The sequence below is a fragment of the Mobula hypostoma genome, chromosome 8 (genome assembly GCF_963921235.1).
Source record: "Mobula hypostoma chromosome 8, sMobHyp1.1, whole genome shotgun sequence".
Classification (NCBI taxonomy): Eukaryota; Metazoa; Chordata; class Chondrichthyes; order Myliobatiformes; family Myliobatidae; genus Mobula; species Mobula hypostoma.
Window position 1 is genome coordinate 100,993,149 of NC_086104.1, and position 24,351 is coordinate 101,017,499.

The 24,351-nt window shown below is 42.7% G+C and overlaps 1 protein-coding gene across 1 annotated transcript in view; it reads left to right on the forward strand.

The window, feature by feature from the left end:
* ints9 (integrator complex subunit 9) overlaps positions 1-24,351 on the forward strand; it is a 66,156-nt gene that overhangs the window by 14,829 nt on the left and 26,976 nt on the right. The window contains exons 5-12 of the mRNA XM_063056486.1: positions 2,540-2,679; positions 4,627-4,713; positions 8,245-8,365; positions 9,821-9,955; positions 14,335-14,446; positions 17,860-18,040; positions 20,685-20,745; positions 23,695-23,866. Of these exons, the coding sequence (XP_062912556.1) occupies positions 2,540-2,679; positions 4,627-4,713; positions 8,245-8,365; positions 9,821-9,955; positions 14,335-14,446; positions 17,860-18,040; positions 20,685-20,745; positions 23,695-23,866 (1,009 nt within the window). The remainder of the gene's footprint in view (positions 1-2,539; positions 2,680-4,626; positions 4,714-8,244; positions 8,366-9,820; positions 9,956-14,334; positions 14,447-17,859; positions 18,041-20,684; positions 20,746-23,694; positions 23,867-24,351) is intronic.

Consider the following 24,351-nt stretch of genomic DNA (forward strand, 5'->3'; position numbering starts at 1 on the left):
GTGTCTTAGATTCAATAGAGAAGAATTTGAGGAGTTGCACCTCTCAGCGTGGAGAATATCACAGCCGTACTTGGACAGGACCTCCCAGAGGGTTCAACAGGTGAGACAGTATGTGTAGGGCTCAGGAATAAGAAAGGGGCATCACGGTGATGCCAATGAACTTTAATTCCCTAATATTGTCCATGACATCCTTAGTACCAGGGGTTTGTATGAGTCAGAATTTAAGTGTATCCAGGAGGGATTCTTCAAAATCGGAATCAAATTTAATATCACTAACATATATCGTAAAATTTGTTGACTTGCAAAGCAGTACAGGTTAATACATTTAAAAAATGCTTAAGTTCAAAGTAAATTTATTATCAAAGTACATGTATATCACCATATACAACGCTGAGATTCATTTTCTTGCGGGCATACTCAATAAATCTGTAATAACCATAACAGAATCAATGGAAGACCGTGCTGGCTTGGGTGTTCAACCAGTGTGCAAAAGACAGCAAATGCAGAAAGAATGAAATAATAATAATAAATAAATAAACAATAAATATCGAGAACATGAGATAAAGAGTCCTTGAAAGTGACTCCGTAGGTTGTGGGATCATTACAATGATGGGGCAAGTGAAGTTATCCCTTTTGGTTCAAGAGTCTGACAGTTGAGGAGTAATAACTGTGAATCTAGTGGGGAGAGTCCTCAGACTCCTGTGTCTTATTTCTAATGGCAGCAGTCAGAAGAGAGCATGTCTTGGGGAGTGGGGAGGTCCCTGATGATGCTGATTTTGTGTGACAACGCTTTGTGTAGTTGTGCTCTGTGGTGTGGATGGCTTTAAACTCTCCACCGCTCACCTGTAGAAGTTTGTCAAAGTTTTCGCAAACTCCTAAGGAGGTAGAGGCACTATCATAACTGCTACGTGCTGGGCCCAGTCCATCAAAGTGATAACACAAAGGAATTTAAAGTTGCTGATCCTCTGATGAGGACTGGCTCATGGACCTCTGGTTTCCTCCTCCTGAAGTCAATCATCAGCTCCTTGGTCTTGCTGACATTGAGTAAGGTTGGTGTTGTGGCACCATTCAGCCAGAGTTTTATTCTCCCTCCTATATGCTGATTTGTCACCACCTTTGGTTCAGCCCATGGCAGTGGTGTTGTCAGCAAACTTGAATATGGCACTGAAGCTGTACTTAGCCAGACAGACAGAAGTGTAAAGTGAGTAGAGCAGGGGTCTAAGCACACAGCCTGTGCCCCTGTGCTGACAGAGATTGTGGAGGAGATGTTGTTGCCAATCCGAACTGACTGCCATCTACAAGTGAAAAAATACAGGATCCAATCGCATAATGAGGTATTCAGCCCAAGGTCTAGAGCATACCTATTAGCTCTGAGGGGAGATGGTATTCAATGCAGAGTTGTATTCGATAAAGAGCATCCTGATGTGTGTGTCTTTGCTGTCCAGATGTTCCAGGGTTGAGTGGAGAGCCAGTGAGATTGCATCTTCTGTGAATTTGTTGTGCCAGTGGGCAAATTGGAATGGATCCAGTTGCTTCTCAGGCAGGAGCTAATGTGCTTCTTCACCAACCTCTCAGAACATTTCATCACTGTGGATGTAAGCACTACTGGATGATAGTCATTGGGGCAGGTTAGCACGTTCTTAGGCACCAGTATAATTGAAGCCTGCTTGAAGCAAGTGGGTATCTCAGCACATGTCTTTAGTACTTGGCCAGGTACCCCATCTAGGCCGGATGCTTTCCGGGGTTCACCCTCCTGAAGGAATCTCACGTGGCAGCCTCAGAGACTGAAATCACAGGATTATCGGGGTCTGTGGGAGTTCCTGATGGTTCGTGTTTTGATGGTCAAAGCAAGTATAGAAGGCTTTGAGCTTACCTGGAAGTGAAGCCCTGTTGTCGCCTATGGTTCTTGATTTAACTTTATAAGAAGTGATAGGATTCAAGCCCTGCCATAACTGTGGAGCATCCTTTTTTTACTTCGTTTAGTCTGGAGTCCGGAGTTGCCACTTCGCCCCTGACATGGCTTTCCAGAGATCATACTTGGACCTCTTGCATCTTTCTTGGTCACTGGACTTGAATGTCTCTGATCTGGCCCTCAGCAGATTGTGGATCTCGTGGTTTGGTTTGGGGAAGACTCTGTGCGATTTTGTGGGGCCACAAAAAAATGTGGTCAGCGGCTCATCTAGGAGAAGGAACATCTCCTAGGTCAGCTGACAAGCCCCGTCTGCCCGAAGTGAGTGATTTAAAGGGGCTTTGGGCAGCTTAAATTGGTATCATATTCAGCACAGACATCATAGGCTGAAGGGCCTGTTACTCTGCTATACTGCTCCATGTTAATCTTCCCTGTACGTCACTTCCAAACGAATCAAATGGTGTGGATCTATTACTATATAATTTTTAAAACATAAGCTGTATTTTTATGTGGCTAATAACCAAAATATCACTGTTCTTTTGTGATGTAAATCTACTGTGTTCTTACCAAAACCATATTTTTTACTTAGTGGCTTTGTAAATCTATTTCCATTCACAAATGCCTTTGCAGACGGAGTTGTTGGACTTGTCCACTGTAGATGTGATCCTGATATCAAATTATCACTGCATGATGGCTTTACCCTACATCACGGAGCACACTGGCTTCACTGGGACGGTGTATTCAACAGAACCCACAATGCAGATCGGAAGGTATGTGTTTCAGCTCTTTTTTTAAAAAAACTTATTTATTTTTGCCAGAACTATCTCCTTCCCATCTTTTTAAAGATTTTGACCTTCACTGGGATCTTACTGCACAAATACTTTATAGTTTATTGTCGCCAAACAATTGATTCTAGTACGTACAATCAGCGCAGCGATATTTGATTCTGCACTTCCCTCTCCCTAGAGTACAAATCAATAGTAAATATTAAAAATTTAAATTATAAATCATAAATAGAAAATAGAAAATGAAGAGTAAGGTAGTGCAAAAAAACCGAGAGGCAGGTCCGGATATTTGGAGGGTACGGCCCAGATCCGGGTCAGGATCCGTTCAGCAGTCTTATCACAGTTGGAAAGAAGCTGTTCCCAAATCTGGCCGTATGTGTCTTCAAGCTCCTGAGCCTTCTCCCGGAGGGAAGAGGGACGAAAAGTGTGTTGGCTGAGTGGGTCGTGTCCTGGCTGCGCTGACAGCATTTACTGTTCTCCTGTGTGGTGAGAGGGGTTGACGTCAGATACTGGAACTATGAGCGCTTAAAGTTCAAAATAAAAATTGTTATCAGAGTACGTACATGTCATCACATACAACCCTGAGATTCTTTTCTCTATGGGTATACTTAGCAAACCTATAGGACAGGATCTGTAAGCCTCAGGAACTGTAGACAGTAAACAAACTGTGCAAATGCAGCTATAAGTAAATAGCAATAAATCACAAGCATGAAATAACAAGATAAAAGAGTCCTTAAATGAATGTTGTTATCCCCTTTTGTTCATGAACCTGATGGTTGAGGTGTAGTAACTGTTCTTGAGCCTGGTGGTGCGAGTCCTGAGGCTCCTGTACTTTCTACCTGATGGCAGAGGTGAGAAGAGAGCATGGCTTGGGTGGTGAGGATCTTTGATGGATGCTGTTTTTATATGGCAACATTTCATGTAGATGTGCTCAATGGTTGGGAGGTTTTACCCCTGATGTACTGGGCCGAATCCACTTCACAGATCAGGCAGCCTTTGTAGAAAGAGAAATTGGAAATCAAAGTTACCATCACGGCTTGGAATGGCAAGTGTCCGCCCAAGAGAGTAAGAAATTGCAGGAAGTTATGAACACAGCCCAGTCTTTCATGCAGACCAGCCTCCCCTCCATTGACTCTGCCTACACTTCTCACTGCATCGGGAAAGTACCCAACAGCATCAAGGGCCCCTCGCATCCCGGTTATTCTTATTCTCCTCTGTCCTAACGGGCAGAAGATACAAAAGCCTAATGCAGATATAAAGGACAGCTCCTATTCCACTGTCATCAAACTTGGGAATAGTCCTCCATAAATTCGTATTTTCCTGATCTACCTTATTGGGCTCTTCCTTTTCATTTCTTTACCTGCAATGCACTATCAGTGCAGCTAGAGATTTGCTTTGTTTGTCACGTGCACGTTGGAACATCGTAAGACACAGTGAAATGTGTCATTTGCAGAAACAACCAGCACTGTCGGACAGAGCTGCAGACAGTATGCCGGTGTGGTCGTGCCTCCAGCATGCCCACAGTTCACCAACCCTAACTGTGTATCTTTGGACTGTGGGAGGAAACCCACCTGGTCATGCGGAGTATGTGTAAACTCTCTACAGGCAGTGGCAGGAAATCAAACACTGGCACTGTATAGTGATTGCACTGAGCACTACGCTTCTGTGCTGCTGTGACACTATCTTCTATTCTGTTTTTTTCAAAGAAGAGGTTTTCACTCTATCTCAGCACACATGACAATAACAAACTAGTAATAAAAATGAAGTGTCTGCACTTCACCATATTCACACACGAGCTCTTCCAATGGGATTGTCCTATCAACGGATCAGTGCTCTGAAATCTAAAGGCAGCGGCTATATAAATACTCGCGCCAACATGTGGGAACGCAGTTGGTAATTCTTACATTTCACAAATATGTTTATATACAACAGGTTACTCATGGAGGAGCTAGTGAACTTTATGGAGCGTGTGCCTAAGCCACAGTCTGCCACCTTGTGGAAGAACCAGGAAATGTTCAGGTGCAGTGAGTAAAACCTTCTTCGGCTGATACTATATAATTTGCCTTCATTTTGATAGTTTAGTCCCCTAATTTTGACACCTTTACAATTATTGTTAAATCCCTTTTTCACTTGTTGTTTACAAGTGCATCATATATTTAAGGTGGAGGTTGATAGATTCTTGATTAGTCAGGGAATGAAGGGATACAGGAAGAAGACGAGATTGGGGTTGAGAGGGAAATGGATAACAATGATGAGATGGCAGAGCAGACGCGATGGGTCAAATGGCCTAATTCTGCTCCTATATTTTATGGTCTTATGACCACAGGTATATCTGCAGATGCTGCAAATCCAGAGTACAGTACACGAAATGCTCGAGGAGTGCAGCAGGTCAGAACCACATCTATGGAAAGGAATAAGTAGTTGACATTTTGGACTGAGACCCTTCGTCAGGGCCCTGAAATGTCTCCATAGATGCTGCCTGACCTGCTGAATGTGTTTTACAAATGCATTCCGTGTTTCTGCCCACTAGGAGGGGTGATTTGATTTTGTAAAAGTGCCTGTGGTTGAGTAACTTCCCATATTATAACTGAAGAAACACAGTGGTATATGTGATCACGTTGCTGGGGGGTCAGAGAAGTAAAGGAATTCTCCAGTTACCGTTTACGGTGTGGGAAAACCAGTCAGTGTCTGTAAGATGACTATAATCACACGTTTGGATATTTAATTTCTCTATTGCACATAGAGTACTACAACCCAGAAACAGGCCCTTCGGCCCATCAAATCCATTCCAACCTGATCTTCTGTCTAGTTCCGTCAACCTGCACCCAGACCATATCCTTCCAAACCCCTCCTGTCCATATATCTATCCTAACTTCCTTCGAATGTCGCAATTGAAACTGCACCTGCCTCTTCTGCGGGCTGCTCGTTCCACACTCTCACCACTCTCTGAGTGAAGATGTTTCCCTTCAGATTCCCCTCAAAATATTCTTTCCGTACTTGGCAACTATACAGACATTTTTCATTCCTTTGGCATCCCACAAATAGGTTGAATATTTTGCGGATATTCAAGATACATCTATCTATGAACTTACTGCGTAGAAAAATATCATTAACATTACAGACTTTTCCTGGGTTGGAGACTGTAATCAGATCCTTTTTGAGGATTGCTGTTTCTGGACTTCCTAACAGCCGTCTTGTTCCCTAATCCTAAGAACATTCAGCACGTCCAGTGTGCACCCACAGAGCTGGTACAGGATCCTTCAGTTCAACATCCTCTCCCGCTACAGTCAGCATTCAGTGTGTACTGAAACGTTGCAGTGGTTATGTTTATCCTTAACAGATCGTGTCTTGTGTTTTTGCTTGACACAGATCTCCCACAGTGCATCCATGCGATCCACATCAACAAATCCTCAATTTCTTTTGTGCTTTCTGTGTTAATCTTCTGTGCATCAGTGTAATAAATCTCAACTGTTACTTCTGGAAAGGCCAGAAGACGTAGGAGCAGAATTAGGCCATTTGGCCCATCGAATCTGCTCTGCCATCCCATCATGGCTGATTTATTATCTCATTCTCCTGCCTTCTCCCCGTAACCTTTGACACCCTGACTAAACCTTTACATGCAGCACTTATAAAAAGTATTCACTACCCTTGGAAGTTTTCATGTTTTATTGTTTTACACATTGAATCACAGTGGATTTAATTTGGCTTTTTTTGACACTGATCAACAGAAAAAAAAGACTGTTGTGTCTAAGTGAAGACAGATCTCTACAAAGTGATCTAAATTAATTACAAATTTAAAACACAAAATAATTGATTGCATAAGTATTCCCCCCCCCACCCTTTTAATATGACATGCCAATTCATCACTGGTGCAGCCAGTTGGTTTTAGAAATCACATAACTATTTAAATGGAGAACTGTTTTTGGAGATCAGTATGCAGTCAAGGTGTTTCAGTTGTCTGTAGTTAAAATATACCTGTATCTGGAACGTCTAACGACTGATGAGTCAGTATCTTGGCAAAATCTACACCATGAAGACAAAAGAACACACCAAGCAACTCCACAAAAAGGTTATTGAAAAGCACAAGTCAGGAGATGGATTCAAGAAAATTTCCAAGTCACTGAATATCGTATGGAGTATAATTAAGACAATTATCAAGAAATGGAAAGAGTATCTGCAATAAAGTGCACATTGATTTCTCCAACTCTCCAGTAATTTCCCCCTCTCCATCCTTCTCCCTTTTCTCATTCCCCATTCTGGTTATCTTCTTCCCCTCCTCTTCTCCACAACTGCCTATCTCCTCCATCCTCCTCCTCTTCTTCTCCAAACCTGCTCATCTCCTCCTTCCTCCTCTTCTCCACAACTGCCCATCTCCTCCCTCCTCCTCCTCTCCTCCACAACTGCTCATCTCCTCCCTCCTCTCCTCCTCCTGTTCTCCACAATTGCTCATCTCCATCCTCCTCCTCTTCTCCACAACTGCTCATCTCCTCCCTCCTCCTCCTCCTCCTCTTCTCCTCCTATTCTCCACAACTGCTCATCTCCTCCCTCCTCCTTCTCTTCTCCACAACTGACAATCTCCTCCCTCCACCTCCTCTTCTCTACAACTGTGCTGCCCCATGTTAAGCAGCCTCGTGTGCGGCACCTTCTGAAGGCCCTCAAAGGTCTCCTGAAAATCCAATTTCAATCTACCTGCATATTGAAATCTTCCATGATTTTTTCTATCTCCTGTCACCTCATTATCCCATATGAGCCAAACGTCATCAAGCTGCAGCTCCAGATCCTTAACACAGTCTCTAAGAAGCTGCAGTTTGCTGCAATTCATGCAGATGTAGATATCAGGGATTCTGGAGGTCTCTCAAAAGTTCCCACATCTCACACAAAGAACTTACCACTAACTCTGGACCCATTCTCAGCGCACTAACAACGTACTAACAGAAAAAAGAACTTACGAAAAACTTGCATAGAACCTCCACTTGTGCTTGCCCAAACTTGTTCTTACCTCAGCTTGTTGAGCCTAAGCCTGCCCACTCTTACACTGTCCGCTCCAACAATGCCTGCTCCTATGAGAGCCACTTCACTTGCATATCATTTCTTCTTATTGGCACCCGTGAGTGTCTAATAGCTTATGCTCTGCACCAGGGGATCCCAATGTTTTTATGCCATGGACCCCTCCTGTTAACTAATGGGTCCGTGGACCCCAAGTTGGAAACTCTTACTCTACACAGTGCTTCCATTTGGTCCACATCAACGAATCCTTAAATTCTTTCATTTTTGTAAGTTTGTCTTCAATCCATTAGTGATAAATGTCTGCTATTACTTTTTGAAAGACCATAAGACGTAGGAGTAGAATTAGGCCATTTTGCCCATTGAATCTGCTGCTCAGCCATTCCATCATGGCTGATTTATTTTCCCTCTCAACTCCATTCTCCTGTCTTCTCCCCATAACCTTTGGTACCCTTAACAAAGGTCCACATTTTCTGTTCTCAGGATAAACAGCTGCTCCTGAATGTTCTTTTGCTGTTTCTCAAAGGGTTATATTCTTGTTTCCAGACACTTGCCTGCTCCTCTAAAAGATGCTGTGGAGGTTTTGACTTGGAGGCGCTGTTACACAATGGCAGAGGTCAACTTGGCCCTGAGTAAAGTTCAGCTCGTGGGGTATTCTCAGAAAATAGTAAGTACCGCTCTGTCATTAAATTAATCACTTGAGAGAAGGAAAAAAAACTGCAAAAATGTTTCGCAAAGCTGGCAACAACTAGAAGAGAAAGACTGAATTAGCACTTCTCTGATTTCTTTGCTCTGTGGTTTAAAGATTAACTTTGTCATGTGTACATCAAATCGTACAGTGAAATGCATCATTGATGTGAAGGGCCAACACAATTTGAGGATTGTGCGGAGAGCAGCCGCAAGTGTCGCTGTGTTTCCAGCGGCAACATAACATGGCCACAACTCACCAACCCTAACCAGTACGTCTTTGGAGTGTGGGAGGAAACTAAAGCACTCGGGAGAAACACCCATGTAGTCACAGGGAGACGTACAAACTCCTTGCATTGGGAATTGACTCCAAATCACTGGACTTGGTCACTGATTTGACAATGGCTTTATTTCTGGAGCAGATTGAGCTAATTTTCGCCTGGATTCAGATCACTTTTAGAAATATTTATATTATGTTCTGAATTGGAATAAACAGGTCAAGGTATAACTCTCGATTTGTACCCAGTTACCAGATCTTAGTCACAGAACGAGAAGGGATGGTACAATTCACCTCAATGTCACCATGCAGGAGACGGGGAAAATTACCTGATTTCAATTTGTTGATCACTATCAAATGATGACTGTAGGAACGTACAGTATATAGAGGTGGATTTGGAGTGAGGACATCAATAAAAGATTTTTGGCTGAACAGCCTGCTCAATATTTTGCCCCATTTTAATCATCCATGGCTGTGTGTGCCTGTGTGTTGGAGGTAAGGGTGATTATCTCTGCAGTCGTGGGCAGGGGAGAAAGCGTTTAGGGGTTGAAACCAATAATAGACTCAGCGACCACTTTATTAGGTACACCTTTACACTTGCTTGTTAATACAAATCGGCCAATAATTGGCAGCAACTCAATGCATAAAACCATTCAGACATGGTCAAGAGGTTCAGTTGCTGTGCAGACCAAACATCAGAATGAGGAAGAAATGTGATGGACGTGACTGACCATGGAATGATTGTTGGTGCTAGACAGATTGGTTTGAGTATCTCAGAAACTGCTGCCCTGAGATTTTCATGCACAACAGTCTCTAGAGTTTACAGAGAACAGTACGAAAAACCAAAAAAAAAATCCAGTGAGCAGCAGTTCTGTGAGTGAAAATGTCCTGTTAATGAACAAAGTCAGATAAGAATAGCCTGACTGGTTCAAGCTCACAGGAGGGTGACAACAACCCAGATAACTACACATTACAACAGTGGAGTGCAGAAGAGCATCTCTGAACGCACAACATGTTGAACCTTGAAGTGGATGGGCTGCAGCGGCAGAAGACCACAAAGGGTTCCACTCCTGTACCTAATAAAATGGTCACTGAGTGTATGTTTAAATCTACCTTGTGCATTGCAAGTTAAAATTCTGTGTTTCTGTGAAATGTCAGGAGCTCTTCGGTGCAGTACAGATCACTCCCCTCAGCTCGGGCTACTGTCTGGGAAGTTCTAATTGGATCATCCAGTCGCACTACGAGAAAGTGGCCTATGTTTCGGGGTCCTCGCTTCTCACCACCCACCCACAGGTAACTATTAACGACTGGAGACTAAGCTGCATTCTGCACACTTTTATCCCCCATTCTACTACACAGTACATTGAGGTAGAACAAGGTAAGACAGTAACAATACAGAATAAAGTGTAATAGCTCCTGAAAAGCGCAGTACAGGTAAACGATAAAGTGCAATGGCATAACAAGATAGATTGTGAGGCCAAGAGTCTATCTTGTCATGCGAGAGGTCCGTTCAAGAACTTCATGAGAGTGGGATAACAATGACGCGTATGTCCAGAATGTTTTCATAGGACCTACGCTAACGGGGTTATCCCAAGGTAAGTGAATAGTACCTTTTACTGAAGTTCAGGGGTCTATTAATAATCCTAAATCATTATAGTTCATAGAACACTACAGCACAGTATAAACCCTTCAGCCCACGTTGTTGTGACGGCCCTTTAACCTGCTAAGATTAATCTAATCCTTCCTTTCTACTTAGCCCTCAATCTTCTATCATCTATATGTCTGTCTAAGAGTTATTTAAATGCCCTTAATGTATCTGCCTCTACCACTACCCCTGGCAGGGTGTTCCACACACCCACCACTCTCTGACATCCGCCCCCCAGCCCCCCCCAACTTTCCTTCAATCATCTTAAAGTCAAGAGGGACACGCAGAATTTCTTTAGTTTCCTCAGGAAGGATTTGTCGCTTGGGCAGCATAGTTCACGTTTTGGGGTTAATCACTAGTAGAGGTGGCATAAAGAGGTTGGTGTTTATTAGATGTTAGTAACTGGATAAAGCCATTTCTCTGACATTAAATGTACCTATTGAAGTCATGGTCCTGGGAATCCTTCACAGCAAATTAGTCAAATTTATTGTCATTTAGCTATACAGTCGGCCCTCCGTATCCGCGGGGGATTGGTTCCGGGACCCCCCACGGATACCAAATTCTGCAGATGCTCAAGTCCTGTATATGAAATGGCATAGTATTTGCATATAGCCTATGCACATCCTCCTGTATACTTTAAATCAGATCTAGATTACTTATAATACCTAATACAATGTAAATGCTATGTAAATAGTTGTTAGACTGTATTGTTTAGGGAATAATGACAAGAAGAACAAGTCTGTACATGTTCAGTACAGATGCATCTCCGCAAACCCCGAGCGGTGAGAGTGGCTAAAAGCAAAAATAGCGTTCAGCGTCAAGCCGCCATAGCTTTGAACTGTGTGAGATTTTCACTACGATTGACAGTGCTGCAATGATTGCAGAAAAGTATGACTTTAATTTTGAAAGGGCGCATAGGTTTAGGGCAGGTTTGCAGGATGTTTTGAGTGCTTACAAAGAACTGTATGATAGAAAAATGTGTGAACCTTCCAGTGTGCTCGCTGTCTTCCCGATTCTGGTAAGTGAAACTACGCTGTGCATACATTATTTCTACTTTATATAGGCTTCATATCATTCCTGCTTTTACAATATGTTAGTGTTATTTTAGGTTTTATGTGTTATTTGGTAGGTTATTTTTTGGGTCTGGGAACGCTCACAGACGCTCTACTTTCGGATAGCGGGGGAAACCTGTACAACGTAAATGCTATGTAAATAGTTGTTACACTGTATTGTTTAGGGAATAAGAAGAAAGAGAGAGAACTTGCGGGATTTTTTTCGATCCCGAGCCGCGGTTGGTTGAATCCACGGATGCGGAACCCGTGGATACAGAGGGCCGACTGCATACACGTGTACCACCAAACGAGAATGTTTTTACAGTCCTTGTTGTAAAGCACAGTAGTACATATAACACACAATGACTTAGGAAGGTAAGAATTAAACCTACAAATGAATTACACAAAGTGAAGTGCATAAATTATTGTAGGGTACAGTACAAATTATCCAGTGACAATTCGAATACGATGCGGCAAAGAGTTGAGAAGCGGAATGGCCTGAGGGAAGAAGCTGTTTCCCATCCTGACCAACCTTGCCCTCGTGCATCGGAGTCTCCTACTTGATGGTAGCAAGTCAAAGAAGATGCTGGATGGATGGGTGGGATCCTCAATAATACTGAGAGCCCTGCGAGCACAGCACTCCTGATAAATGGCCATGGAGGTGCTGTCATCACCCATCAACTGGACTCTGAAAACTCACACTCGCTCCTCAATCATATTTTATTTCACTTGTGCACAAGGAGAACAGTGTGGCCCCCGTCACCAAACTGTTCAGAACAGAGAAATGCTGTTCTTATACACAATTGACTAGCAGTCACAGACATTGATCATTTGGTATATTGTGTATTTTTAAATTTGTGAGCTTTCTTATCTGGGCTATCTACAACCTATCCTTGCCCAGACATTATGTTATCTCTTGCTTTGCCACAACTTCCACAATGCATTCAGACCAACTGGTAAATTATCAATGAGACTGGAATTGTGCTTGGAGAAATAAAAGGCAGATAAAATGGAAAATATAAACTATACTAACACATACAAAATGCTGAAGGAACTCTGCAGGTCAGGCAGCAACTATAGAGAGGAATAAAGAGTCGATGTTTTGGGCTGAGACCCTTCATCAGAAGGAACCATCAAATATACCGTATTCTTTTGTTAGATTAGGAATGCACATTCGTAAAACAGTGGTGTATTTTAAATGAAGAAAAGAACAAAGGCAATTGAGAATAAACAAGGCTGAATGTTTCATAAGGGATATCCGTGGTCTCTGTCTTTGGAATTCTTTCCCTGATTTGATGTTAGTATTGTAAACTACGACTAAAAAATTAGACAAAGTACTGTTCTCAATAAAGTGACAGACTGAATCGTTAAGAGAATCCAACAGTTTCTTTAAATTAAATCTTAGCATATTTCATGAATCAAACATGCTATCATGTTTTTCTCAAATAATTTTTGAATTTAATGTCTACTTGGGTCTGCCACTTGCACATTTAATTCCGACAACTCCGGATTCCTTGTGTGGGAATCAAGAAAACAACCTCTCCCTCAATGTCGCAAAAACAAAGGAGCTGGTTGTGGATTACAGGAGGAATGGAGACTGGCTAACCCATATTGACATCAATAGATCTGGGGTTGAGAGTAAACAGCTTCAAGTTCCTCGGCATCCACATCACTGAGGACCTCAAGTGGTCTGTACACACCAATGGTGTGGTGAAAAAGGCACAACTGCCTCTTTCACCTCAGATGGTTGAGGAAGTTTGGTATGGGCCCCCAAATCTTAAGAACTTTCTACAGGGGCACAATTGAGAGCATCCTGACTGGCTGCATCACTGCCTGGTATGGGAACTGTACCTCCCTTAATCGCAGGACTCTGCAGAGAGTGGTGCGGACAGCCCAGTGCATCTGTAGTTGTGAACTTCCCATGATTCAGGACATTTACAAAGACAGGTGTATAAGAAGGACCTGTAGGATCATTGGGGATCTGAGTCACTCCAACCACATCTATTCCAGCTGCTACTATCTGGGAAACGGTACTGCAGCATAAAAGCCAGGACCAACAGGCTTCAGGACAGCTCCTTCCACCAGCCCATCAGACTGATTAACTCACTCTGATTTGAGTGTATTAAATGTTACTTTGACTGTTCTATTTATTATAAATTACTATGATTGAACTTTCCACATTTAGATGGAGACGTAATGTAAAGATTTTTACTCGTGTGTGAAGGATGTAAGAAATAAAGTCAATTCAGTTTATTACTTACTGGGCCACACAGCAGCCTTCTGCAACAGTGGAATATTGGCCCTTGACCCTTGTGCTGTGCTGGTGGATTCCTCCAACAGGGTAGAGTAAATGACCTAAGACTCCCCTGTTCTGAGGCTTCTGGGGAACGATGAGCACACCTTTCTGTCTGATTTGCCACGCCAGCTGATAGGGTGGTTAAGAAGGTGGATGATTGGGTGGTTAAGTAAATGTACGGTGTATTGGCCTTCATTAGTTAGAGTGGTAGTGAAGGCAGATACATTAGGGACATTTAAAAAAAAAACTCTCAGATAGGCAGGTGGATGATAGCAAAATGGAGGTCTGTGTGGGAGGGAAGGGTTAGAGTAAAGTGAAAATTTGGCACAATGTCATGTTATGTTCTATAATTTAATCTGGTTACCTTTAGTACACGTTTTATGTGTATTTTTGATGGAGTCACGGAGCACAGAAACAAGCCCTTCGGTCCATCTAGTCTGTGCAGAATCTGGAAGCTTTCCTGGTCATTTTGGGAGTTGAGCCTTGCACTTGGAGAAGCCCAGATATCACTGGAAGAAGCAGTGTAGTCCAAGAACAGGTGACTGCTGAGCTCAGGCACCTTCCGAGACCCTGGAAGATCCAGCCCAATGTTATATTTGGATGATAAACATTAGACAAGTCAAGGTGCTCTAAATTCAAGTAAGGAGAAACATTTCACGGTATTGTTATTCATTTACAGCCCATGGAACAAACTTCCTTGAAAAACAGCGATGTCCTCATCCTGACCGGACTCACTCAGATCCCTACTGCTAACCCTGATGGCATGCTGGGAGAGTTCTGCAGTAACTTAGGTAATGCATTGGAAGGTTACTGTTGTGATTCACTTTCCAGGACGTTGGGCTCAGAATGTTTCATTCTGTGTCTTTGCTGAAATTTATCTTACAGCATTTTCAGTATTGAAACTAAATACTTTGGTCTGTGTTGCCTTCTCAACTACCCAAACAAGAGCAATATAGCACATATTTAGCACAGATGTTGACCTTTTGTCCACCCGTCCTGGTTAAAAGAATTTCATTCCATCTTGCTCATCTTGTTGGCCTCAGCCAGCACTGTGTTTAGAACTGGAATATATAACAGTACAGAGGCCTTTTGGCCCACGATGTCGTGCATCTTTTACCCTAGTCCAAGATCAATCTAACACTTTCCATCCACATTGCCCTCCATTTTACTGTCATCCATTTGCCTGTCTAAGGCTCTTAAATACCCCTGCTGTATCTGTCTCAACCACCACCCCTGGCAGGGTGTTCCACACATCTACCACTCTCTTTGTAAATAACTTACCTAGTCAAAGTAAATACATTCTCAAACTATATGTCACCATATACAACCTCAAGATTCATTTCCTTGCAGGCACTTGCAGCCTACAAGAAGCTTGTATGTTTTTCATACAGATCAAATAATTACACATTGAGGTAGAACAAGGTAAGACAATAACAGAATGCAGCATGAAGTGTTACAGTTACAGAAAAAGAGCAGTGCAGCCAGACAGTAAGGTGCAAGGCCATAACGAGGTAGATTGTGAGGCCAAGAGTCTATCTTATGGTACTAAGCAACCATTCAATTGACTTATAACAGTAGGATAGAAGCTGTTCAAGGACATTTATACTGCTCACGTTAACCGTTTCATTGATGACAAGTTCCACATTGTAACCATCTGAATAAAAATATTTCTTCTGAATCCATTGTTGAACTTGTTAACAATTGAAAGTCTCTCTCAATCATCCATCATCCACCTACCTTTGCATCCTCCAAAGATCCATCCTGACCTCTAAGCATCCCTGGTTTGGACCATTAGACATAAGAGCTGCGTTCGGCCATTCGGCCCCTCAAGTCTGCTCTGCCATTCCATCATGGCTGATTTATTGTCCCTCTCAACCCCATTCTCCAGCTTTCTCCACATAACCTTTGACACCCAGAATCCATCAAACTTTGCTTTAGATATATTCAATGACTTGGCCTCCACAGCCATCTATGACAATGAATTCCACAGATTCACCACCCTTTGGCTAAAGAAATTCCTCCTCATCTCTGTTCTAAAGGGAAGTCCTTGTATTCTGAGGATGTCTGGTATGTCTGGTCCTATACAGCCCCTCTAAAGGAAATATCCTCTCCACGTCCACTCTGATTCACTGGTTTATTGACGAAACTGATGGTGGGGGAGCTGCATTGCCTTAGTTGTTTTGCGCACAAGGCCTTTGCGCCTCGGCACTGCTTCCTGCGGCTGTTGGCGAAGGAGATGTCAGAGCCAGTGGTGCGCTGCTGGGTTGGGGGCTGGCCCTCACGTTAGTGCGGCTCTGTAGTGTTCACTCCCAGGAAGACAGGCTGGATTACCTTTGACTGTGGCTGCACTTGCGCAAGATGAGGAACTGCTGCAGCTTGTTCTTATAGAAACATGGCTGCAGGACAATATCCCATGCACCATCAATGTACAGGCCATGACACTCGGGGACTTGGGCTAGATTATTAACTTTTTTTTGTAATTGTGTGTTTTTCTTCTATCATATGTGCATTGTGCTATGTGCTGTTGGTACTGTATTTTGCACCTCAGCCCCAGAGAAATGTTTTGTTTGGCTGTCTTCATGTGTTATGTTTGAATGACAATTAAACTTGAACTCTATCTGGACCTTTCGATTCTGTGGTTCCACTGTTGCTGAGTCCAAAGCTTCGGAACTCTTCCTGTATCTTTTTCTCTTCCTATGAAGTGTTCCTTAAAATTTCAAATTTTTGTTCATTTTGATCAGGGGTTCCCAACCTGAGGTCCACAGAACCCTTGCTTGACAGTAAGGGTCCATGGCATCAAAAAGGTTGGGAACCCCTGATTTAGATTGATACTGTTTTCAACAGTTGAGGGTCAAGTTTCTGGTTGATAATTGCTCATGGGTTCCGTTGGTTGTTTGATTATATTGGGTGCCTTATAAGAATGCCTACCCCCCTCTTCTACCCCCTCTCTCCCATTGGGCAGAAGATACAACAGCATGAAAGCACATACCACCAGGATCAAAGACAGCTTCTATCCTACTGTTATCAGATTATTGAACAGTCCTCAAAATATACCTGGTTAGGATCTTACACCTCTTGTTTACGTATACTGCATGTTCTCTGTAACTATTGCACTTTATATTATTTAATTTATTTGGAGGTACAGCACGTCTCAAGCCCTTCCTGCCCAACGAGCTGCACCACCCAGCAACCCCGGATTTAACCTTAACTTAATTACAGAACAATTAACCTAGAAACTGGTTTGTCTTTGGACTGTGGGAGGAACCAGGAAGACCCGGAGAAAACCCACACAGTCCATGGAGAGGATGTACAAACTCCTTGCAGATGACATCAAAATTGAACTCCGAATTCCGCACCCGAGCTGTAGCAGCGTTGCGCTAACCACTGCTCCGTAATTTCACTCTCACTGTCGAGTTTAACCTGAATTATGCGAACCACATTAAAGGTGCTTTAAAATCAGATTATAGGGATAATGAGATTCTTAAAAAATCTGCCTCATTATGACCTTGCACCTTATTGTCTGCCTGCATTACACTTTCCCTGTAACTGTTACACCTCATTCTGCATTCTGTTATTGTTCTACTTTATTCTACCTCATCATACTGTGCAATGAATTGATGGGTATGAACAGTATGCAGTGCAAGTTTTTCACTGCACTCTGGTACAAAATCCAACAATATACTTGAGTAGGTTTTCCGCACTTTATATAGAGTCAAAGAGTAAAATAGCATGGAAACAGGCCCTTTGGTCCATCTTACCCATGCCAGCCGTGCTAGCACCCAGCTGGTTCCATTTGCCTGCTTTTGGTCCAACTCCTTCCAAACCAAGGGTTCCCAACCCCTACCATTAACTGAGGGGTCCGTGGACCCCAGGCTGGAAAATAAGTACAATAGATTTTATGGGAAGTTATACATAGCAAAGACTAACTAACAACCAAAGTGTAAAAGAAGACAAATTGTGCAAATCGAAGTGAATAAATAACTTGAGATCCTGAGTTGTAGAGTCATTGAAAGTGAGTCCATAGGTTGTGGAATCAGTTCAGGGATGCGTTGAGTGAAGTTATCCACCCTGGATCAGGAGCTCGATGGTAGTAGGGTAATAACTGTTCCTGAACCTGGTGGTGTGGGACCTGGAGCTCCTGTACCTCCCACCCGAATCCAAATGTCTCCTAAGTGCTGTTATCTTTTTTTTAACCTTGTTTCAGCTGTGACCATTCGAAGTGGGGGAAATGTCCTGGTTCCATGCTATCCTTCTGGTGTGATATACGACTTGATGGAGTGTCTGTACCAGTACATTGATTCAGCTGGGCTTTCCAGTGTCCCGTTCTACTTCATCTCTCCTGTAGCTAACAGCTCACTAGAGTTCTCCCAGATCTTTGCGGAGTGGTAAGTGTGCAGCAGTTACACACAATTACAGGGAGCAAATTTGGAAATCACAGGTACAAAGGACTTGGGAGTCCTCATGCAAGATTTTGTGGAGCTTGACCTGCAGGTTGAGTCAGTGATAAGGAAGCCAAATGCAATGTTAGCATTCATTTCGAGTGGACTAGAATATAAAAGCAAGGATGTTATGCTGAGGCTTTATAAGGTCAGACCGCACCTGGAGTATTGTGAGCAGTTTTGAGCCTCTTGTCTAGGAAAGGATGTGCGGGCATTGGAAAAGGTCCAAAAGAGGTTCACAAGAATGAAAGGGTTAGCATTTGATGGCTCTGGGCCTGTACTCGCTGGTGTTCAGAAGAATGAGGGGGATCTTAATGAAACCTATTAACTATTGAAAAGCCTGGATAAAGTGGACTTTGGGAGAATGTTTTCTATAGTGGAGGAGTCTAGGATCAGAGGGCACAGCCTCAGAATGCATGGATGTCCCTTTGGAATAGAGATGAGGAGGAATTTATGTGGTGGTTACCAGGCAGCCAAGTTATTAAGTATATTTAAAGCGGAGGTTGATTGGTTTATTACATGCAGTTCAGTTAAGGACTAGCATTAAATCCTGCGGAAATCAGCCTGGAGAAATGAATGTGAAATCTTACATGGTGCTATAGAAATTTAAATACGATGCAAACTAAAGAAAGAGCTGAGAAACAAAGCTAAGGGGTGAATGAGCAGAAAAGAATGTGAAGACTAAAAGATGGCGCCTCTGAAAAACCCATCAATTTTATAGTTAAGATAAGGAAAATTCCTTAGATAAACTAAACCAATCAATGGGTACACAATTACATCACGTGGGTAATGTGCTAATGTCTAGCCAATGAAAAATGAGGGAGGCAATAAGCCGTTAGTTTAGCTGCTATACTGCTTCCTGCCAGTGAGTGGGGATGAACCACCACATACTGAAAAATACATGAGCTTGTTAAAAAGAAAAAATTATTAAACTATAACTTTAGTCATGCATTAATTCATCTTATAAAAAGTATTTTAAAAAAGCAGTGGTTTCCTACGGTATGGATTAGGGCAGGTGTATGGCACCAGGAGCATGGTGACACTTGCAGCTACACTGCCCAGTAACCCGCCGATTTTAACCTTGGCCTAGTCACCGTACGATTTACAATGACCAATTAACCACTAACCGGTACATCTTTGGACCAGTGTGGACCGAAGGCCCAATAATGTGCTGTAGATTTCTGGGTTCTGTGGGAGGAAACCCACATGCACACAAGTAGAAATGTATAAACTTTTGCGTGGAGGGTGCCGGAATTAAACTCCAAACTCCGATGCCCCGAGCTGTAATAGTGTCGCACCAACCGCTACACTACCATGACGCCCCAAATTCAGTTAATGGAAATGGAAGAAGGAAAACTGATTCGTGTGCAGGAATGCTTGGTCAGCGTAGATGTGATATGCTGAAATGTCTACCCTCAGACTGTGATTTTGAGAATATGAATCATTCCTTGAACTGTGGTTTCCTCAGCCGTTTCAGAAGGCATAGGAGCAGAATTAGGCCATTTGAGCCCATTGAGTCTGCTCTGCCATTTCATCGTGGTTGAATTATTATCCCTCTCAAGCCCATTCTCTTGTCTTCTCCCTGTAACTTTTGGTGCCCTAAATAATCAAGAACCTATCAACCTCAACTTTAAATATACCCAATGACATGGCCTCCACAGCTGTCTGTGGCAATGAATTCCACAGATTCGCCACCATTTTCCTCATCTCTGTTCTAAAAGAATGTCCTTCTAATCTGATGCTGTGCCTTTGATCCTCAATTCCCCTGCTATAGGAATCACCCTTGTCACCTTCACCACAGAGAGGTCTGGGGTTATCTATCAGCTCAACTGGGTAAGACGAGTAGACTTGCTTCCCTGTGATTCAAACATTAGTATCAAATTACTCTGATACTAACTTTTCAATCCAAACTTATTTAAATTTCCATAGCACTGTGTGGAATTTCTTTTTTTTTTAAATTTTATTTTTATTTGGATAAGGAGTTCACAATTATCATGTACTTTTTTCACACATATAACCTTTTCCATTTTTTTATATGTATAAAACTACAATTATTTATACATTCTTAAGTACACATTGAGATGATATAAAAGCAAAATAAACATTTAAATAGATAATTATGTACTGTGGTAAATAAACATTCATTTCTACAGTCCAGGGATTTAATGCTCCTCCTTAACTGAACCACTATGTAATGAATGGTGCACTCAAAAGTTTCCACCTTAATAATTTCACACATTTTTTTTGTATAGCTTTTGTTAAGGTATTTATTTTCATCAGTGTAATATCATTGCTAACAATTAACAAAATTAACATGCGGGTGATATTAAATCTGATTCTGATTAACAACCTGTGCTTCCCAGGCCATCGAGGCACTTCTATTAACAATAATGTTGTTCATTGAATGTAAGTTCTCCACATGCTGGGATCGAATCTGATCTCTGAACCCGGAGTCATTGATTTACCAGTAACGTAACTACTTTATCGCATAGCTCCTTTGTACGTACAAAGTCACACCTCAGATTGGTATGTTATCTCGGTAGAATTTGCACTTGCACTTGTTTCACTTTGTTGCCCTTTCTCGCTTTAGGCTTTGTCACAATAAACAGTCAAAAGTCTACCTGCCAGAGCCACCATTTCCACACGCAGAGGTAAGGAGCAACTGGAAAATTCTGGAGATGCGGGAAATCCAGAGCAACACATAAAATGTTGGAGGAACTCTCAGCCTGAAACATCAATTGTTCTTTCCTCTCCATTGATGCTGCCAGACCTGCTGAGTCCCTCCAACATTTTACATGTGTTCCTCTGGATTTCCAACATCTGCAGAATTCCTTGTGTTTATGATTAACTAATTGGTTATTGTCAACTATAGGAAAAATAAGCTTTGCATTTCTAGAGCTTGAGCATCTTTCTCGTCTCAGAGGTGTCAAAACAGGCAAATGAATACTTTTGAAGTACAGACACCTTGTAATATATGAAATGGGGCCAAAAGTTCCAAAATCAACGTGATCAATAGCCCTTCCGTGGAATAGACACTTCCAGCCCTTTGAGCCACGCTCCCTAGCAACCTCCAATCTAACCTCAGCCTAATCACTAGACAATTTATAACGACCAATTAACCTACTAACCCACTAACCATCTATATAAATGAATAAACAGTCAAAGATTCAGGCTGAGGCAGTCTCCTGTATGCAAGTTCCTCCAGCATTTTGTGTGTGTTGTTTTGGATTTCCAGCATCTGCAGAATCTCTCGTGTTTACAACTGTGTATCCAGCCTCTCCCCATAGTTCAATCCAGGCATCATCCTGGTGAACACTCCCCCCACCCCCCGCATACCCGATAAAGCCTTCATGTAATGCAGCTACCAGAACTGCACGCGATACACACACAGCACAACTTTCTCATCCTGCACAAGAAAAGTTACCCAACGGTTTTGAGCTATAGAATGGGACTTTATGACCGAATGATTCAGAGGCAGATCGAAGAGAGCTACAGTTGTCACATGGCACAAAGCCTCGTTTCCCGTGTGGAGAAAGTAAAGAGGAATTTCATAAATCATTGTATTGCATACAGGAGTTGGGATGTTATGTTGAAGTCGGTGAGGCCGAATTTGGAATATTGTGTGCAGTTCACCCACCTACAGGAACAATATCAATAGGATTGGAAAAATACGGAGAATACTGCCAGGACTTGACGACCTGAGTTACAGGGAAAGGTTCAAAAGGTTAGAAATTTATTCTCTGGAGCGTAGGAGAACGAGAGGAGATTTGATTAGAGGTATACAAAATTTTGAGGGGTATAGAGGCTTTTTCCACTGAGGGTGGGTGAGGCCATGGGTGAAGAGTAAAGATGAAATGTTTAAGGGGAACGTGAGGGGGTACCGCTTCACACAGGGTGGTGTGAGAGTGTAGAACGAGCTGCCACTGGAAGTGGTGGAGTCAAGTCCAATGTCAGCATTTAAGAGAAGTCTGAGTAAGTATCTGGATGGGAGGAATGTGGAGGACAATACAGGTTGCTGAGACAAGGCAGAGTCATAGTTCATGTTGAATTGTTAGATGGGCCAATATTTCTGTGCTTTAGTGCTTTAGGCCTCTGATTCTGCTTGATCTGACTGACTAAAACTGAACCACGTGGAAGCAGTAACTGGGAAATATGAAAATCCTTATCCCCACAGGAGAGAGAATTCAAGAGAATCTCACTCTCCTGACGCGATGTTTTGTATATCAACACAGAGATAACAATAAATAATTAACTACAGTTTCATTTGCTACAATCACCTGTTTAACATTAATATTTGCAATGCAGTCAGGTAAGTTTACAGGATTACATATTTACAATGTAAGCACATCCCAACTAGGACAGCTTTGAATATCCGATTCTGGTGCTCCAGACAGCAAAATATACCCTTTTGTTACCAACGCAAGAGATTCTGCAGGTGTTGGAAATCCAGAGGAATACACACAATATGCTGGAGGAAGTTAGCAGTTCAGGAAGTATCTATGGAGAGGAATAAACAGTTGATAGTTTGGGCTGAGAGCCATCCTGGCCTGAAACGTTGACTGGCTACTCCTCCTCGTAGATGCTGCCTGACCGGCTGAGTTCCTCCAGCATTTTGTGTGTGATACTCTTTTGTTACATTGAAGGATGGCTCCTTGAATATACAACGAAGCAGAGGGTTAAATGACTAAACAGATCTGTCCTTAACTGGCAGAGATATACCTTTAACAATGAATGACCTAATAGCAACATTCATCTCCTGTGGTTTCAATGGGACAAATCAGAGTATTCCACGCCTAACAATTGGCTTTACTAGCCATGAAACCATAAAATGTAGCAGCAGAATTGGGCCATTCGGCCCATTGAGTCTGCTCCTCCATTTCATCATGGCTAATTTATTCTTTCTCTTAAGCTCAGTCTCCTGCCTTCTCCCCATAACCCTTGACTAAGCAAGAACCTATCAACCTTTACTTTAAATGTACCCAATGACTTGGCCTCCACAGTCTGTGGCAATGAATTCCACAGAGTCACTACCCTCTCTATTGCCACTAACTATCAGATGGAAGTTGAGCTGTGTACAGGTTTGATTTCCTGAACATTGGTTTTAATCTTATTTAATGCATAACTAATGTCATAGTGGTGCCACAGCATAATGGTTAGTGTGACGCTATTGCAGCTGGGGTTGTTCTGGGGTTTGGAGATCAATTCCGGCACTGTTCTGTATCCCGTCTCCATACGTCCTCTCCGGTACATGCAGCTTTTCTCCGAGTGCTCCGGTTTCCTCCCACAGTCCCAAAGATGTAGCAGGTAGGTTAATTGGTCATTGTAAATTGTCCCGTGATTAAGTAAGGGTTAATCGGGGTTGCTGAGGTGGCATGGCTCAAAGAGCCGGAAGGGCAGAACTCACATTAACTAAATAAAAAATAAGTACTGTAACTCCAGAATGATGCGTAACTCGGCCCAGCATTATCTGCACTAGGGAGCACTTGCTATTCCAGGAAGGGAAGTGGCGCACTGAACCAGTCAAAGCCAGCAGTACAATTCCAGGTTTGCTATTGGTTGTTAACTGCTGTCTTTCCCACTCCTTCCTTGTCCTATTTCAGCTGATTCAGACCAACAAATTGAAGCACTACCCCAGCATCCATGGGGAGTTCAGCAATGACTTCAAGCAGCCCTGCGTGGTGTTCACGGGCCACCCGTCACTCCGATTCGGAGACGTCGTCCACTTTCTGGAGCTGTGGGGCAAGTCTAGCCTCAACACCATCATTTTCACAGGTAACTCAGCGGAGTCGGGTGTGCTTAGTAGGTGTGCACACAAGTGTGTGAATTCACGTACTTGTTCGCTTGGACAATGAAGGTACTTGTCAGTAAATGCAGACCTCTCCATGCCTCAATGATCATTGTTATAAGAGGTGATTCTTACAACAGGACACATCTGGATTATTGCATGCAGTTCTATAGGAAGGGTATTGAGGCTCTGGAGAGGGTGCAGCAAGGGTTTACCAGGATGCTGTCTGCTTTAGAGGGCATGTGCTATCACGAGAGGCTGGAATAAACTTTGGTTATTTTCTCTGGAGCACTGGAGGCTGAGGGGAGATCTGATAGAGGTTTACAAGATTATGAAAGGCACAGACAGAGTGGACAGAGAATATCTGTTTTCCAGAGCTGAAATCTCGAATACCGGGGGACAGCATTGAAGGTGAAAGTGGGTAAGTTCAAAGGGGATGTGAGGGGTAATTTTTTTACTTAGAGTGTCATGG